The following is a 15,060-nucleotide window of genomic DNA, read 5'->3' as shown; positions in this document are numbered from 1 at the left end:
TTTACCATGTTTACAAGTTTCCACTGAAACTTCAAAAAAAGTAATTAACAAAGGCTTGTGCTTAATGTAAGAAAGAACATTGGCTCAGAGATAAAAAAAAAATCAAACAAATTTAGTAGCAATATTTAGAGAATCAATTTGTCTATGAACAATTAAGTCAGAAAAACTCCAAAATAAATCAATGTTTTCATCAGCTCACACACTGACAGATAGGTAAATGCAACCTATGGATTATATTCATAGGTGTCAAATGTCAACCATGTTTAGGATTAATTCACAATAATCTCAATTTTAAAGATTGGTTGTAGTTAAATGATAAAACAATACATGGATTTGGACATAAAGTGTTCAATGATGCCGTGGTTTTTGTTGTACTTTTTCTTAACTTCGATCACATTTGTCAACAAACATTTTATCTAATTTTCTTCTGTTGGCTTTGGATTATCTGAGGTACAGTTTGTGCATTTTTCATATCTAAATGCAGACAAATGGCTACTTGAACCAACTAGAAAAACATTGTTTTGACTTTTAGTAGATCACTGAAGTTGGATGGTTGCACTGTAGTGCGTCTGTGTGTATTTTTACTGACAACACTCAAACGTCACACTAAAACCACTTTCTGCATATGTTAAAACTACAGCGTTCTTTAAAAGAATAAATGGATCATTCCATTTATTAAAATAGTTCAAGGTTCCATATGCCAAAACTGTAATGCTGCCTAAATAACCGATGGAAATCAAAAAGCATCTCAAAAACAGTGAACTGGCAGTATACAGTGTTCTTCACTTGTTTTTCAGTAAGCAGGTTGAAATAGGCTGCAGTGTGGGGGAACAAATCAGATTAACTTGTTCAGCTTTCACATGGCCAGTCATTCAATTAACTTTTCTGTTGCTTAGTGTCACTAGGGGTCCTGGGTCAGAAAAACACCCGCATGAAGCTGAAGTTAAAGATCAGATATTGATTTAACTCTTGACTCAACTTTTCAAGCACGAGTTGAACACAGAGTTCTTTATAGAGCAAATGGGAACCTTAAGACAAAATCCTGAAAATAAAACAGGCTTTTGTTTTTTTCCGCAGACATGGAGGGAGGTATGGTGTGTCGAGTCTCTGAGGAAACTGGGGGCTGCTCTTCTGTTTTTCAAGCTGAGTCTAAATCTAACTGTTATTTGGCAATAAAACACACGAAACAAGGAGAAAACAATTGTTTTATGGTTCGTTTTTTAAAAGCAGAGGTATGGATGAAAGGTTCTTACTAAAGTCACAAAAACAGACTTTTAAAATAATCACAGGCTTTACATAAAATTTCAAGCTGATATAAATAAAGTCATTCTTAAACTTTAACCTCACTATTCTTTATTGTTACTATTCAACCTTTTTTTAAACCCACTTTTTACCTACCCGGTGCTTTTTTATCATCCAAAACAAAATTCAGTTTAGCAGTAAAAAATAAATTGCAGTTGTGTCCATGGCAACAGATAATGTGTCACATATGAGATGTTTTTTTTGGTTGTTTTTATTTGTGTATGTGGTTTTATTTTTTGGATGATGTTAATTCCAAGCACTTAAAAAGTTTGATAGAGACGGAAGAGTCAAATTTATCGTTTAGTTCTGGGTTGTCGGTTGCAGAACAGATCACCAGAGTTCAACAAAACTCTTATTTGATTAAATCATGTAAGCCACGTGAAGACAAACAGCAAAAAGCCCCCGAAACTAAAACTCATATCCAACATTTTACCATAGTAACAGGTAAACAAATAAAGAAGACACCGTTTTTGTACTGGAAGAAGAAAAAAAAAGTGTTGTTACATAAATTAACAGCTAATTCTGTTTGAAAAAGGAGAAGTAAATTATGTGGGTGGACTTCACAGCAACAATTAATATAAAAGTACAGATTGCTCTCTTTTTATATTTAATAAACTCTTATCGGTGAAGTGGCCAATACTTTTACGCAATACCTTGGACCAAAAGCCCATCTGACAGCAACCTGAGCTGTAGTATGAGAACACTGAAAGTTTTTAACACCTCATAAAATCTAATCACTACAAATTTTATAAAGTAAACATTTCAGTTTTGCAACAGAAAAAGGGAGATACTTGAAAAATAGGTGGAGGGCTCTCACAGGTGGAGGAGTTGGCCATGAGTCAAAGTTTGGAGGGAGGGCTGACCATAAAGAACTGGAAAATATTTTAGCAGTGATTAGATCGATCAACCGAGCTTCCAATGCAAACCCCTCTCAGATAAAGATACAAGACTCCCTGTTAGACACATGTTTAGTCAAAGATAATAATATAGGAATGGTGACAGGATGATGAAGAAGAGATGTCTCAAACACTCAGAGAGACAACCACAGAGGCTTTTAGAAGTAGCATGATAAGGAGAACTTGCATAACATATTTTTTCTTAGATGTACACTAAAATAATATCTTAGTTTTATTAAGAAAAAAGTTAATTATTCATCTTAAATTCTGTAGCATGACTTTCAGTAAAATGTTCAGTAAAAGCTGGGGTGCAGCAAAGTTGAACGATATGGTGAAGTTCTGCATAAAATCTAACTCGGGATTAAAAAAGAAGGAAGAAAATGGGAGAGGCAGATAGTTTTACACCAGATGCCCTTCCTGACACAACCCCTGTATTTTACGGCACAGGGAGGCCCGGACACTGTTTAGGCAACAGGGTGAAGGTTCTTGCCACACTGTGCTCCTCGTGCACCCTGGGGAGTGAACCCAGCTTTCCTGCATGCCAGTGATTTAGTTTAAGCTTGTATGGAAATGGAAAAAAAAAAGGGGGCAAAACTTGCTCCTTATTGGTTTCACTATTGAAAGCAGTATGTTTAATAAGCAAACCAAATATAAGGCACCTACTGGAGACGAACATGTTAACTAGACATTGAACTTAAAAGTGGAAACAGTGAGATTGTAAAACCACAGTGGTCCTAAGATGTATACGAGTTAGAGCAGATTATGTTCTTCCTTTCTTATTGCTATTAAAAGTTTCATATAAAGTTTTTGCAGCATTTCCAATATATTCCATCTCTGCATAAAAAAAACTGTTTCAACCACGGCTGCCTGAAGAATAGGTAAAATGTGAACTGTGTAACCCACAGACTGACTTACCGAGATTATCAGCTGCAGGGCAGCATAGGTTGAAAGATGGCATTGAAACAAGACAAGGAAAGGAAAAGATCCATGTCAGCTAAAAAAAACTGTTGGCACTTCATACTAAAGACTCTTCATTCAAATGTACATCTCCCTGAAGATGCTTCAAGTTTTGTTGGATAAAAATGTAAAAGTGTTTGAATTCAATAAGCTTTAAAGTAAAAGTAAAGTCTTTTTTAGATTAGTCTTTTGCGTTTCTAATCATTTGTTTCATCTGTATTTAGTTTACAGTACATTCTATTGCAAACTTACATTAACACAATCTGTTAAATCATTACCTCTTTATTTATACTATTAATGTGCTCAAGAATAACACATTGATAGTCAACTAATTCTGTTTTCTGTGTGTTTACATTTGGGAGGCTTTGAGATAGATGTTGATGTGAAACCTTAAGCCAAGAGAACTGCACTGGGAACAAGCTCTGTTAAAAACTGACTACCAAGTAAGGTAATGTTTAGGCCTTACTTCATCTGCACATTAATAAAAGTACATTTGCTTCCCACTTAAGCCCAATAATGTAAAAATATATTTAGTTATTTGAGAGATTTTTGAAATGAAAGTAAACTTATTTATCCTAACAAGTTTTCATCTCGTTTGTTTTGCTCTTTCATTCAGTCACAGATGTTGGATTCCCAAGAGATAACTTTAATCAAGAAAAGGGCGATAACATATCAGCCTATTTATAATCCTCGACTTAAACCAGAAGTATTAACCTCCTGTCAACCAAAAAACTGCACTAACATAACAAGCGTACAGTTCAAATTTAGCCAAGAAATTAAAATGGAAAAGGCCTTTTTGTTTAGGTTAGGATAGGATGATTGAAGGACTTTTGTCAAAAACATAAACCCTATTTAAAAATACAATTCATATTATTCACCATTTTGGTGCATTAAACATGGGAAGTTAACAACATCTTCAGATTCTTGATTGTTTAAATGTTATATGGCTCCAGACCCAATAAATCACATGCATTACACTCTTTTTCTCCAAATTTCTTAATTATCTAAAGTAATAAAAGAAGGATTTTTCCTTTTCCTTACCTTTCTTTGCTTTTTTCTGAAGCTTCAGAGTGTCTGATGACTTCTTTTTGATCTCCTGTCGAGCTTTTTTGTACTCTGTTTCAACAGAAAACAAAAGGGGAAAAAAAACACGTACAGAACTAAGTTGGACATTTAGAGAGTTGGATGCAACAACTATGCAGCTGAGGTGAGAAAGCAAAATGAACTATGGTGCAAACAGAAAATTAGGATCTCTAAAAAAGGTTTTCTTAGGGGTGACATCTAGTACTTATTTAGCTTCACCTTTAGCATGGTCCTTATCCAAAGTGTTGACCCCTCTTTTCCACTCTTCCATCTGTTCCTGAAGAGGGTTAATCAAACCCTCCAGAAAGCACCTGGGGAAGAAAACAGGCTCTTAGTTTAAATACTTCTGATGTGATACAAAGGAGTCAACTGGTCCTTAAAAAAGAAAACATAAAAATGAAGCTGTGAAGTGAAAAGTTTTTCTGTAAAAATACTGCCATTAATAAAAAGATGTATTATTCAAACAGATTTCATTTATATCTTTTATTAAAGCTCCGATGCAACACATTAGCAATGCCACTTGTGTGATTAAAGGGCACCTAAGGTCTAAATGGGTCATAGCAGCATGCAGACTGTCTGGCTTCAGACATGCAGAACTTGCACAACATCACGTCTGGTTTGTTTGTTCGAGATACATTCATGTGTCAATCATTAACAGGTTAAGGGGGTGGGAAAAAAAAACAGATAGTGAGAAATAAAAACTTGTGATTACAGAGGTAAATAAAATGTGTATACAGCGCTGTCATCAGCAGACTGTCAGCCTTCCTAGACTTATTTGTGACTGTGTCTCAGACGCTGTGTGTCAGAGGTGCACAGCTGTCGTCCTTCCCTTCGTGGAGGCTTCTTGAGAAAGTGTTTGTCAGTGGGTGGGGGGCAATCGTGGCCCCATAGTGTGCAGCTCCTGCTATGGAGACCAAAAAGGAATCTCTGTTGAAATGCCAACTAAAATTAAAGATCCCCTAATGTGTGTGTGTGTGTGAGAAGATGGGGGTTGAGAGGTACAAGTGTGTGCATTTTTACTTGGATACCATAGACATTCGTACTGCCAGACAAGTTGTCTCTAGCATTCCTCAGCAAGAGTCACTGTCACCCATACAGCAAGAATGTCAAAACCATAGGGCAGCACTCAGACTTCCTGTCTGGGGCTTAGTAGAAAACCAAAGCAGCTGGAAAAGCCAGATCAGTTCAGCAAACAGCCAGCACTTCTACACCAGCAAGTTGGGTCCAATTTATCCCAACGTAAAGAGACATGCTTTTTGGATTGACAGGTGGGTAGAGAATCCTCAGCTTCAGAACAGGACATTGTCCAAAAACTCTCAAGAGGTTTGTTTCAAAAGCACCGGGCTTCGGCAATGTTACATTTAGCCAAGATGGAAGGGTAAAACTATCCTTATAGTCTCACCCCAATCATCTTTTGATCCATTTTTAAAGCATTCCCAGTCTTCTTTTAATTATGATTGTGCTGTTTTTAGCCAAACTCAAAAAACCTGTGTCGTTTTCTAAAACACAGTGTCCCATTCTGCAGAGCAGCAGGAGTTCTTAAAAACTGGTCTCAGAGTTGTGGGTGGGACTGCTGGTGGGGAGTGGGGCTTCCCCCATTTCCCATCATCCCTTTGTTTACATTCTCTCCCACTAGCTTACAGCCCCTCACGTCCCATGTCAACATTAGTGCTGCAACAAAAATGTTGAGCAAAGTTGGAGCTACCCAGCCCTAGAGTCTTGAGCAAGATGACAGCAGCTCGGAGGAGCAAAACAAGGACAAATGGATGTATTTGTCTGCAATTGAATGCATCGAAATGGCCTGCCAATGCTAGTTTGTACGGAACAAATGCAATCTTTTTCAAATGGCATTTTTCCTTGCACTCCTGATTCACAATGCTTTGAAAAAAGAAATACTCAGAAACGCAATTTGAATCCTAGTTTTGTATGTCCTCCATCATCAGAAAATCCTAAAAGAACATGTTAAAAACACCAAAAACACACAGTAGAGTAGGTCTTCAAATCAAATATGTTATCTGTGCTTCTATTTTAAATTAAATTGTGTTCTTTCTAATATCCAGCATGCAGGAAGAAGATTTTACTACTAGCACAGCCCTGACAGCCCTTACTGACGATTGTGTTGGGAAGCTATTGGTAGGTGTTGTGGTTTTGGTTTTTTGCCATACGGTTTTACCAATACAACCGTCAACCTACGATTTTGGAAAACTGCTATTCTCAATGTCATAGTGGAAAGTGGCAAATGAAAAACATGTCTAATGTTAAGTAGCAGTACCATTGAAAGCATCATTACTGTAACCCTTAAGTGTGGAAGTCCACAAAGGAGCTGTCTTGGTCCTTTGCTTTATAAAGTATTCTAAAAACATGACTGTATATCCAGATGATACATTTGTGTTCTTCAAGATTAAATAGGGTCAACATGTTACACCCCCCCCAGCAGAAATGAAAATACATATTTACATGACAGTACATTGCACAAATGAGAAACGGCAACAGTATTGAAATATGTAATGTTTCTTACATGGAGAACTGTTTGAGTTTAGCCTCTATGCTGCGATGTCTCATACACATCCTGGTCAAAGCTGATCCAATATCTCTTGTCCCCCCTGAAACACAAAAAAGGATACAAAATTGAAATAGCCGTTTAGGCACAAAAAATTATAGACAAAAAAAGGTTAAAATAACATTTTACTAAATCTAAATTTAAGCAAATATGCAAAATATCAGATCTTGTAAATTGTTATTTAGGTACAGCAGAACTATGGAAGAAGAATATTGAGGACAAAATATCCACATGTCAGACAGAGATATTAAAGAATACAGAAGAGGAAATCCTGTTTAACCTTATAAACATTGGGGAAATTACAGGAAAAAAAGAGGGAAATGAAAGAAAAATCTAATTATGAACAACCAGAATTAAAGAAATACATTTTCTTTAACTAGCATGCAGTTTTGTGCAGAACTATAATTTATTACAATTTCCCTTGGAGCTGACTCATAATGCTAAAGTAATATTTTTAAATTCAAATTACATTTTTATGTAATCAACTTCCAGTGAGACGCCTGGGAGCACCGACTGAAATTTATCTTTCCCTAAAACTCAACACTGCATTATGTAACTTCCAAAAGGAAATTTGCTTTATAAGTCCTGTAGCCATCTGACTGCTGTCTACCAAATTATTTAGGGAATTACAGAAGTGCCTTCCACACAACACACCTTCAGGACTGAAAAATTAGCCAGAATCAGTGAAAAACCAAGTGGAAAAAAATGACATCCAGTATCAACCAACATGAGAGAGAAAAAACGGCAAGTGTTAAAACTACACCGAAAAATTTGAAAATGTATTTTGCGAAGAAAAAACATCAGAAAACTGTGCATTTCCAAGTTTGGCATCGTTTCCAGGATGCGAAGAGTAACTAGTAGTTACTCAGCCATTTACTGCTTACACAAAGTTGCCACACAAAAAATCCCCACAAAGCTGGTCAACAAGTTATTAAAGAAATATTGCAAGTATTACTCAAATAGTGCAATATCATGAAATGCATTTCAACTTGTAACATACTTACTATCAAATCTAAGTTATGTGTTTATCTTTGAAGCATGATCTGTTTAAATACTTAAATGAAAAATGAATTTCTGAACTCGGTATGTTAAAAAATAATTTCTCAATTGGGTCATTTTGCCAGCTGTTGTGTTTTTTTTGTGTCCAGTTTCTTAAAATATCACGTGTTAGTGCATTTAGCATTAAACTAACTGAAGCCTTAGTCACATGCATCCGTATGAGGTTTGACTTGTATGGGTAATTTGGGTTTTTTGGGTTGTGGAGGATTGTAGAAAAGAGTGGCTGCATCTTAAAGGGAGCGGAGGTGTGTCTTGCCGTTTCCTTGACGCTTGACGTGAAGTAATTTTAAGGCTAATGTAAGATGTATGCACTTATGATGTACGGGTGATGCTATCTTATGGTTCCCAATCACCAAAATCTAATTGTTAGTAAGGTGCCAGTACTGACTCCTTACTGACTTTTACATCCACGGAATTGAAGAGAGAATAGACAACATCGTATTTATATTACAGTAACAGACAATCAAAACAGATTCCATTCTAAGTAGTTACTTTCTGGGAAAGAAATGGTGCCTAGGATTTGCCAAACACGTTGTGTTTACCTATGTTAATTTGTAAGCAAAGTACATTTAAGGGGGGGGGGGGTACTTTGCTAGCTCACCATTATGGAATGGATTAAGTTCAAATCTCAGAGAAGTATCTTGAAATCTTTTATTTTCAGATGGTATGGATCTCACAAAGAGGCATGATGGTGCATGCAGGTCCAATCTTTTCTGTGTGCTTGTTTGTAAGTGTAGCTTCCTCTTCTCCCACTAAAAGGGTGGGTGGGGTTTTGGTAAATGAGTAATGACCAGAAACCAATCTCTTTTCTGGCATCATGGATCCACATTCTTCTGTAAGTTGTTAATGAGTTGAAATCCCATGTGTTTTGGCCATATCGTGATTTGTGCGAGTGGCAGGGTGAAACTGATCAACCACACCCAGTAGAATAACAGTGGGAGAGAGACGGCTAGATGGATGGATGAATGAATGTGACACTTGAAGAACTTGACTTAGGAATGAATGAACACTATCGTACTGAAATGGAGAAGACTGTGGAACATCCACACCCTCTTTAAAAGCAAACATACAACAAGCAGGAATTTTAAAAATGAATAGTTTAAGGTTAAAAAAAAGTAACAAAATAGAAAAAAACAGTTAATAGAAATGAATTGGCCATTAAAATATATAAAACTGTTCTGTCAAGAATAAGTCAATAAACTCTGACGCCTTTATCAGATTTTTATCTGTACTTGTAAAACATGCAGAGGTCAAATATGCTGAACATATTTAAGTATTTTGAAGAACAAAAACAAAGGATACAATCACTGCATTTCTTTGGCATTTTTGTACTTTTTGAAGACCTAAAACAGATCTGATTAACACAAATACAAGATGTGTACTGTGATTATATACTGATCAAATGCACACGTGTGGAAAAATGCTAATATCCATTAATGGCATGCAGAAGTTAAGCCAAAATGGCCATTTATAAATACAAGCCATTGTTCAGAAAACATTTTAAAACATTTGTATTTGGTTTTGCAAGCTTTTAAAACAAAAAAAACAATGAAAAAGACATGTAATTCAAACATGAAAAACGGTGCTAACAACGTCAAATTGTTGGCAATCTGATGTCCAGTTGCAAAGTCTGTCTGTGCTGTCAACACCCTCCCAGGCTGTTCCGAGGAATGTCACACTGTGCTGGCACAAAGAGAGTCTGTGTGGGTTTTTGAACTGAGAAAAAGGGGTCCTCAGAAGTCCAGTGAATTAGAAAGATCTGAATACACTGACGAGTTTATTCAGTTAAAGTCTTGAGTAAGACAAGTCGTCAACGTTTTTCCTTATTAGGTCTCATTAACTAAGCGCTTGGAAGCTGTAGTTTGAAAATAGGCATTAAAAAAAACAGTAGTTGATAATAATGGGCAACCGTTTAGAGCGAAAAAAAGCTCATGATTTTTGCACTTTTCTGAAAGATTTGGCAACAAGATGTATCTTCTTCTTTCTCTTTCGGCTTTTCCCATCAGGGGTCGCCACAGCGAATCATCGTTTTCCACCTCACTCTATCATGAACATCTTCTACCTTAACATTAGCCAACCTCATGTCCTCTGTTAAGACATCCGTATAATTTGTCTTATTCTAGTTTGTCTGTGTGGTTAAGAAATTGTTTAAACTGTGACATTTTAATATCTGGTTTTCTTTAATGTATAAATCTGGAGTTATTTCTCCAATCTGTAATTTCATTTTTTTAATCAAACTAAAAAACTCAAGAATTTCTTTACATTGAAACCCCATTCAAATATTAGTTATTGAAATAATAAAGAGATATTAGACTTACAGTATCATGGATTGCCATTAGTTTATGATGGCCAATAGGTAAAACATAATGGTAGATTAAAAAAAAAAGTTGTATTTTGGTTCCATAGGCCACTAAAGCTAAACCTAAATCAGATGGGGGGGGGGGGGGGGGGGGCAGCTAAATATAGAAATAGATTTTAAAAAAATGAGTAAGAGGAAACCTTTTTTGTGGGTTAAGAAGTTGGCGAGTACAAAAACCAACTCAGAGCAAAAATGCCAGATGGCTGCTAGTAACTACTGGCCAGTGGTTACACAGATAAGAGACTGAGGGGGATGTACAGCTGGATGCACACATGCAGACCTCTCCCAAACTGATAGAAGTAAGGAAATCTTTCCTCCAGCTAATTAAAGAGCAGAGGAGAAAATACAGCATCTCTCTGAACGAAGACATGAAGCTCTAGAAATGTGTTTATTGATCTTCCTGTTGTTTTTATTTAAAGTTTAAGGAAACCAGTGGTTATTATAAGTAATACTTATTTAAGTTGCATCACATTTGAAAATTAGTGAGCTTACTAATCCATAGAAAACGGTATAGATGTATAAAAAGATGTTATCTGTGTGCTGGAGCATCTGGCCGTTTTAGGGTGTTTTCGGACTGAATAAATACATTAGTGCGGACCCAGTCTGCCTAATTAGGTCCGGGTCGAGTCCTGAACCTTGCATTTGGTCTGAATTCAAACTGCCGTCAAGGGGACTTTGCTGTTGCGGACCAAAGCTTAAAAAAATAAAAATAAAAAATAAAAGAATTTTATATATATATATATATATATATATATATATATATATATATATATATATATATATATATATATATATATATATAAAAAAAATTAAAACTAAATATCTCTTCACTCATTGGTCAGGAATTATGATGGTGGAGCAAAGCAACTAGAGGCAGAAAATATGTGCTTTTAGTTCATTCAAACTTTATGTTTCGCTCACAAACTTTGAACGCCTTTCGCAAAGTCAGGTAGAACGATCTTTAATTACGTTTTTGGTCTGGTGGGGGCATGTTGCAGGGCGGTTACTGGCAAGCAGACAGTTAAAAATGTACACTGATAAGTGTTTATTACATATAGACTTGTCGGGAAACCAGTGAGAAGCATGTGCATCACATTAAAAATATTTTTAAATGAGTCTGAATCCATCCGACAGCATTTTAATGAGTTGTTGTGGCTCATCTTTGTAGTGTCATTGTTTTATTTAAGGAGAATTCTGTTAAGGAACTACAAGGTACCGGTAGCTTTTAGGATAACGTCACAGCAGCGCTTGCCTGGTGCATGCCGCATAGCAAAACACAGGAAAGTATGAAAGTGGTGTTAAAATAAACGTTCTACAAATTAACAGTTGGCCCCTTTTTTCTGTTTGATAACACGACAGACACTGCTTTATATTTGTCCGTGGCTCATCTGTTGCTACATTCATACTGTGTTTATGTCAGCCGTTTTGGTGCAGTTGCACCGCTCCGGGAAGGGATTGTATTCAGACTGAGGCATCTCCGAGCGAACTGAAGCTTCCTGGTCCCTGACTAAAACTTTGTCTGAAGCACCTTTAGTGCTACATAGTTTATTCAGACTGGACATATTTGTTCGTTTTAAGTGAACCAGAGTTCATTTTCCCCGATAATCCAGAACAAAATTTCAGTCTGAATAAACCCAAGCAGATCCTGGTACGGGACCAAGAAACACTCTAGGAACCATCTTTCAAGGTGGTCTTGGTTCGTTTCCAATCGAACTGATTTTTGGTTCCCTCAGAGACAGTTAATAGGTCAACTGTCCCGATAAGAATTGTAAAGCACAGCACGTCTGTCTTTCTCTTGTTGTTTTGACCCGCCCTCGTAGTTCCTGGTCAACGACTGAAGAGATCTTTAGTCACATGATCTTGTTTACAGGCTTTGGCCCGTAACAGAATGGGCTGCTTGATGCCAGTCTGAATGCAGACCAAACGAAAGGTTTGGGACTCGATCCAGAACAAATTAAGCTGACTCGATCCAGGACAAAGGATTTCCCCAGTCTGAATACATCCTAAGATACATTTTTAGGATTCCCAATTCTTTAAGTTCCAGTTCTCAAAGAAAACCAGGACACTTGTTGCTTCTCTCTCTTTGGAGATGCAAGATTTTTTTTATTTTCACAATTGTACTAAAAAATGTTAAAAGAGTAACATTTTGGTGCTAATTCATTAGCCCATTAACAGTTCAATTTTAGATATTTAGCTGATGCTTTTAGAAAGAAGCAAAAATGAATGCTGACACACAGTGTCTTAGCTGAGCAGCTGGCATGCACAGATTGATCCACCCACCACGGCGTGTATGTACAGGCTGTCATTCATTTACTGATCAGTCTGTTTGCTACGTCAATCCGATAAGCTCCTGTTTATATAATAAAACAAACAGTCAATTGAGAAAAATATAAAGAGCTGCTCATGTTTGAATTTGTCATTACAGTTCCTAAAATTATTATCTCCTCGTATGAGCACACAAAAGAATTGCTATATTTATCACGCAAACCCTCTAAAGTGAGTAAAAGTGAGCTGAGGGTTTCCGAAGCCAATCTAATCTCCATTATCTCGTCTGGCTTCCTCATTTCTTCATTCATTAATAGCTGCTGACGTTGAGTCGGCTCATCTTCCTGGTGTTCACTCTCCCACAAACACGCACTAATTCAGCAGTAAGCAAATCGAGCTTTAATGACACGTACAGCACGTGGGCGTGCAAACACACACGCACCTGCTGTGGTGCAACGAGCGCTGACAAAAACGCACTCTAGACCGCCTGACTACATATTCCATCGGCTGTCAAATACAGACAAAATTAAGAAGAAGTATAGAAAAGTAGCATGTAAATAACAGAGAGGACATTTCCAGATTCAAGACTTTCTGTACCCTATGAACATAGCAATGCATGCGCTTATAAACTAAACCACCTTCACAAAGGGATTCTGGGATAATTCACAACTTTCCCGGCATTAGCAGACCAAAATATATCTACAATGCTGGGAAGTTTTTTTTTTTTAAAGATGTTAAAAATAAATCCCCTTTTTAAAGAAAACAATTTAAAGACACGTTTAAGGTATAATTTTCAGGTTAGTGCATTAAAGTCCATAAAATAAAGTAATGAATACTGACATGATAGATTTTGTAATTAATTTTTTGAATGAAATAAAGTTGCATCCAATAATATATAGTAAAAATTGATTCAAAACACAGATATAAACATTTTTTGGACAAACCAATTTCGTCTTTTTTTTTTTTTTTTTACAATAAATCTCTTCCTATTAAGCCTCCATTCCTTTTTTCATGCGGGTTTTGTGTAACACAATCCAAAAGTCTATCTTTGTCTGCCTGCTTGTTTTTTTACATCATGGAATTTAACACTAATGAATGCAAAAGTTGATTTTTAGGTATAGAGTGCAATTGTTTTCACTTTAGCCTGTAAAAAACTAAAATGTTTGGCATCTGTGCGGAAAAAGGTAAAAATCTGATTCTGGATGTATTTTGTATCTTAAGGGTATGATTTCATATTTGATATTGCAATCAGAAAACCAGACAAGAGAGAAGATGACCCAGTCCAAACAACAATGAAAGGTAAGCGAAAGGAACATACCATCTGTGGATGCGCATGGTGAATACTAAAGATATAAATAGAAATATTCTAGAGGCAAACAAATGCTCTACTGGAATACTGCTTACTTACTTAAAAATATATATGTATGGGGGAGAAAATGTTTTTACATTTCTGTCTTCTGTCATTTCTTTCTCTTTTAATAAGGCTCTTCTCCCACACCTTGTACTAATGTTGGTGTGAGAAAGTATGGCCATAAAGTTAACACAGCGCCTGAGTTAATCCAGTCAATATCCACTTGTCATTTCAACGAACAGTCAAAGTCGGGACCAAAATAAACACTCTTAGATAAGCAGACAACTGTCCTCTCCACTGATGTAACACTAAAAGATGATTCATTATGCAAACAATTATCAGTCTAAAACAAAACCCATCCTGCAATCTATTTTTCCCATCATACACTTGCAGACACAGTACATGTACTCTGTCTTCAGTGGGAAACTTGTACATTAGATAGTTGTTCAAAAAGCCCTACTCCAGTTACCTTTTGATCGATTTTCAGTGTTCACAGAGGTCTTTTTATTATTGTGACATTTTTAGGCAAAAATCCAAAAACACCTCATTTTCTAGGACAAAGTTAATCAGAAATTTACCTCTGAATTGTGGGCAACAGGGCCGTCAACAGCAATTTGGTGCCCTAGACAAGGTTTTTGGTGGTGCCCTCTTGCTTTGCAGTCAATTTCACTGCTAGTGTATAGATATACTCACAAAAAATGTAATAACTTTGTCTAAGCAATTCTTTTATGTAAACAATGCAATTGCACATCAAAATACTTAGAAAAAAATGAAGAAATAAATACAAAAAATGAGCAATTTAAAACATTTAAAAAGCAATATTAATAGCTTAAAGTATATAATATAACATGTAAACAAGTGACATTGACAAATATAATGTGGCGTTTTGCTAATGCCTTTGCTAATAACTATACTACCACCTCTTTAATCTGACAAAACCTGCTACAGCTTTACTCTCCTGGTTTTTCTTGTAGGATTGACAACTGTTTTGAGACCACATGGTTTAGGCTTTTATGGCAAGTCCACTGAGAGGTTCTTGCATCGTAGTAGATTTCACTGTTGCACTGCTGAGGTGTATATGACTGGAACAGAGCTGGAGGATGTGCTACTGGAGAGGAGGAACTGAGAAACCTCAGCAGCGCATGTGAGGACAGAAGAGGAGTATGTGACGGTAGTGTAATTAACATGTGTTTTGAAGAATAAAATACAATAAAATAGGGAGAAGGTA

The 15,060-nt window shown here is 36.3% G+C and overlaps 1 protein-coding gene across 7 annotated transcripts in view; it reads right to left on the bottom strand.

Moving 5' to 3' along the window:
- LOC101157392 (metastasis suppressor protein 1) overlaps positions 1-15,060 on the bottom strand; it is a 44,589-nt gene that overhangs the window by 12,015 nt on the left and 17,514 nt on the right. For 5 of the 7 annotated variants that reach the window (XM_020710017.2, XM_020710016.2, XM_020710020.2 and 2 more), the window contains exons 4-7: positions 6,757-6,841; positions 4,458-4,549; positions 4,197-4,271; positions 3,114-3,125 (exon numbers count right to left, since the gene is read on the bottom strand). In XM_020710017.2, coding sequence (XP_020565676.1) covers positions 3,114-3,125; positions 4,197-4,271; positions 4,458-4,549; positions 6,757-6,841 — 264 coding nt within the window. The remainder of the gene's footprint in view (positions 1-3,113; positions 3,126-4,196; positions 4,272-4,457; positions 4,550-6,756; positions 6,842-15,060) is intronic. The other 2 variants (XM_011484979.3, XM_011484980.3) reach the window with 1 other exon arrangement.

The sequence above is a fragment of the Oryzias latipes genome, chromosome 16 (assembly GCF_002234675.1).
Source record: "Oryzias latipes chromosome 16, ASM223467v1".
Lineage (NCBI taxonomy): Eukaryota > Metazoa > Chordata > Actinopteri > Beloniformes > Adrianichthyidae > Oryzias > Oryzias latipes.
This window is presented reverse-complemented; position numbering and strand designations above follow the sequence as displayed.